The sequence below is a fragment of the Otolemur garnettii genome, unplaced genomic scaffold (genome assembly GCF_000181295.1).
Source record: "Otolemur garnettii isolate 467f Iridium unplaced genomic scaffold, OtoGar3 scaffold00112, whole genome shotgun sequence".
Lineage (NCBI taxonomy): Eukaryota > Metazoa > Chordata > Mammalia > Primates > Galagidae > Otolemur > Otolemur garnettii.
In genome coordinates this window covers 7,743-11,492 of record NW_003852507.1, presented here as the reverse complement: position 1 = coordinate 11,492, position 3,750 = coordinate 7,743, and the positions used below count along the sequence as shown (strand labels likewise).

The 3,750-nt window shown below is 43.3% G+C and overlaps 1 protein-coding gene and 1 pseudogene across 1 annotated transcript in view; one reads left to right on the top strand and one right to left on the bottom strand.

The window, feature by feature from the left end:
• The window catches only part of LOC100942953 (sodium-dependent serotonin transporter), a gene marked incomplete at its 5' end in the record, with an annotated part of 17,502 nt that overhangs the window by 8,297 nt on the left and 5,455 nt on the right, over positions 1-3,750 (bottom strand). Inside the window, one exon of the mRNA XM_012809719.1 lies at positions 2,453-2,553. Within this exon, the coding sequence (XP_012665173.1) occupies positions 2,453-2,553 (101 nt within the window). The remainder of the gene's footprint in view (positions 1-2,452; positions 2,554-3,750) is intronic.
• LOC111727568 lies at positions 1,696-1,792 on the top strand (annotated as a pseudogene).

Below are 3,750 nucleotides of genomic sequence, written 5' to 3'. Positions count from 1 at the left end.
GTTACAAAGCCTGGCTATTTTAAGAAGGGGGTCTTGCTCTTGCTAAGGCTGGTCTCGAACCTGTGAACTCAGGTAATCCACCCACCTAACCTCCCAGAATGGTGAGATTGCAGGCTTGAGCACCTGGACTATCTTTCTGGTTCTAAGAGATCAAAAAGCTCCCCCAAATAAAGTTACAGATAAACTAAAGAACTGAAGAGTAATCCCTGCTGCTGTGCATGGAATGGGTTTACCCTAGGCTACCTCAGAATGCACAGGTTGGAGGGGTGTGTGCAGCACCCACCTCGAGCAAACATCTCCCTTCAGGTGGACACAAGGAAGGAAGCAAGAGCCCATGAAGCAAGGACAAAAGAAACACTGAATACCTCTCGACGGGCTTAGCTTTCCTACCCACCTCCTTTGGAAATAAACGGATTCTACTTTTTTTTTCCTTGAGGCAGAGTCTCGCTCTGCTACCCCTGGGTAGAATGCAGTGTATGATCATAGCTCACTGCAGTCTCAAACTCCCGAGCTCAAGTATTCTTCCTGCCTCAGCCTCCAAGTAGCTGGGACTACTGGCACCCACCACAATGCCCCATTAACTTTTCTATTTTTAGTAAAGATAGGATCTCTTGCTCAGCTGGTCTCAAACTCCTGAGCTTAAGCAATCTTCTAGCCTTGGCCTCTCAGCATGCTAAGAAGATTATAGGTGTGAGCCATCAGGCCCAGCCTGGATTCTACTTTGGACTTAGATCTATGCATGAAGACCTTTATGTACGGCCTCTTTAAGAAAATACATGTAGGCTTGGCACCCATAGCACACTGGTTATGGTACCAGTCACATACACCGAGGCTGGAGGGTTCGAACCCAGCCGGGCCAGCTGAACAATGACAACTGCAACAAAAAGTAGCCGGGCATTGTGGCAGGCGCCTATAGTCCCAGCTACTTGGAAGGCTAAGGCAAGAGAATCACTTAAGCCCAAGAGTTTGAGGTTGCTGTGAGCTGTAACGCCATAGCACTCTATCCAGGGCAATATAGTGAGAGACTCTATCTCAAAAAAAAAAAAAGAAGAAGAAGAAGAAAGAAAAGAAAATGTATAAATGCATGTAAAGTTATAAACGCAAAATTACTAGGACTCCCTCCCAGGGCCTTCATGAGCAACACAGTAAATCCTTCCCTATTCTTGAACAGTTCTTACTCGTTATGTGACTTTGGACTCTTAACGTTGTTAAGCCTTGATTTCCTTAAATGTAAAATGGGAGTATCAAAACTATAACTACTTCATACAATTACTAACTACTATAAGGATTAAAAGTGCAATGGGGGGCTGGGTGTGGTGGTTCATGCCTATAATCCTAGCACTCTGGGAGGCTGAGGCAGATAGACTGCCTAAGCTCAAAGGTTCGAGACCAGCCTGAGCCATAGCAAGACCTCATCTCTAAAACTACCTGGGCATTGTAGTGGGCACCTAATAGTCCCAGCTACTTGGGAGGCTGAGACAAGAGAATTGCTTAAGCCCAAGAGTTTAAGGTTGCTGTGAACTATAATGCCACAGCACTCTACCAAGGGTGACAAAGTGAGATTCTGGCTCAAAATGATAATAATAATAATAACTAAATGAAAGAGCAACGGGTGTAAGTTTAACACACAGTTTGGCTGGGCACTTAGTGCTCAATGAATGTTACTTATCATGCCCGATTCGGCAGCACCTATACTAACGTTGGAAGTTAGTATAACTAACTTAGTATAACAAGATTAGCATGGCCCCTGTGCCAGGAGGACATGCAAATTTGTGAAGCATTCCAAATTTTAAGTAAAAAAATTTAAATAAAAAATTAATGAATATTATTTATAATTGTTTTTGAGCAGGAGATTGGTGTGCTAAAGTGACTGAAGGCCAAACTGCTCTATGATTTTAGAATTCAGAAGAGTGGGGAACCATCTTGCGAGGGAGACAGGGAGAGGGTATGAGAAGAGCTGCTGAAATGCTGGTCATGTTTCTCTCTCTCTCTCTCTCTCTTTTTTTTTTTTAACAGAGTCTCAAGCTGTTGCCCTGGGTAGAGTGCTGTGGCATCACAGCTCATAGCAACCTCAAATTCTTGGGCTTAAGCGATCCTCTTGCCTCAGCCTCTCAAGTAGCTGGGACTACAGGCGCTCGCCACAATGCCTGACTTTTTTGGGGGGGGGTTATACTTGTTGTTTTGGCGGGCTTGGGCTGGATTCGAACCCACCAGCTCTGGTGTATGTGGCTGGCACCTTAGCTGCTTGAGCTACAGGCGCCGAGCCGATGTTTTTCTCTCTTGGTATGTTTTTGGCTATATAGGTGTACTCAATTTATAAAATTTATAAAATTTCTTTGAGAGGTATACTTACAATTTACATGCTTCTTTGTATATGTTATACTTAAATAAACTTTACTTTTTACAAATGTCTTTTCCCAGAGCAAGAAGGAGAAGGGAAATGGCAACTCACCAGGAGAAACAGAGGGCTGATGGCCACCCAGCAGATCCTCCAAAACCATCCAGGGCTGAAGCCAAGCATTTCCTTCACATCACTGCAGAACTGAGTGATGCCTAAAATCACCCAGAAGAGAAAGAGACTGAGTACAAGAGGACATAGACTGTCTTTCTATTCCCTGATTCTCAAGGCAAGTCAGGGCCAGCAGGATCAGCACTGGGAATGACAGGAAGGAAGCTACAATTCCTACGTAGGACAAACTTCCACCTCTGGAATTTCTCTGTGGAAGGAGGCCAGAGACACCAGTAAGGTCTGGGGACTTGTCACACAGATGCATTTTTATAGCAAGCAAACAACGTTCTTTCTACATAGAGTAGGAAGATTGATGGACACTGGGAAGAGACCTAATATCCCCTCTTGGTGCCACACTGCCTTTCTATGGTATCAGCATATAGTTGATTTTACTGTTATAGAAAAGAAAGTTGAATTCTGTCTAGGAATGGTGAACCCGCCTGACAGAGACTGACTTTGACCGTTAATGCTGGACACAGTCCAAAGAAAATTTTAACCACAATATTACCCATTCATGTGTCAGATCAAGATCAATGTTCTGCTATAAAAAGTCACTGTTCCGGAAGTAAGAACTGAGTACTCCCACCAAAGGGTGAGAAATTGAGAAGGGGAAGGTGCTCAGCTGTTGTTTCCCTGGGAGCTCCCAGCAGTTCCTAGGACAGGTGTATAGCAGTTTACACACTTTGAACTTTGTCCTCTGAATTGCCAAGGAGGTGGGGGATTTCTTCTTTTAAAAAAACTGGGCCCATGAGCAATTCAGATGTGCCCTTTCTTTCATAATGACTACCTTTTTTTTTTGAGACAGAGTCTTGGTCTATTGCCTGGGCTAGAGTGCGATAGCCTCAGCCTAGGTTGCAGCAACCTTAAACTCCTGGGTCAAGTGATCCTCCTGTGTCCCAATCTTGGACTATAGTCCCCATCTTGGACTATAGATGTGTGCCACAATGCCCTGCTAATTTTTCTTTTTTTATTAATTTTTTTTAATTGAATGGTAATGCCCTGCTAATTTTTCTTTTTTTATTAATTTTTTTTAATTGAATGGTAACTATGTACATTAATGCACTTCTGGGGTACAGCGTGGGGTTTTCACACACAATCTGAAACACTTCCATCAAACTGGTTAACATAGCCTTCATGTCATTTTCTTAGTTATTATTTTAAAACGTTCACATTCTACTCTTAGAAAGATTCACTTGTACCCTTCTAAGATAAACCTCAGAAGTGATCCCTCCAATCCCCCT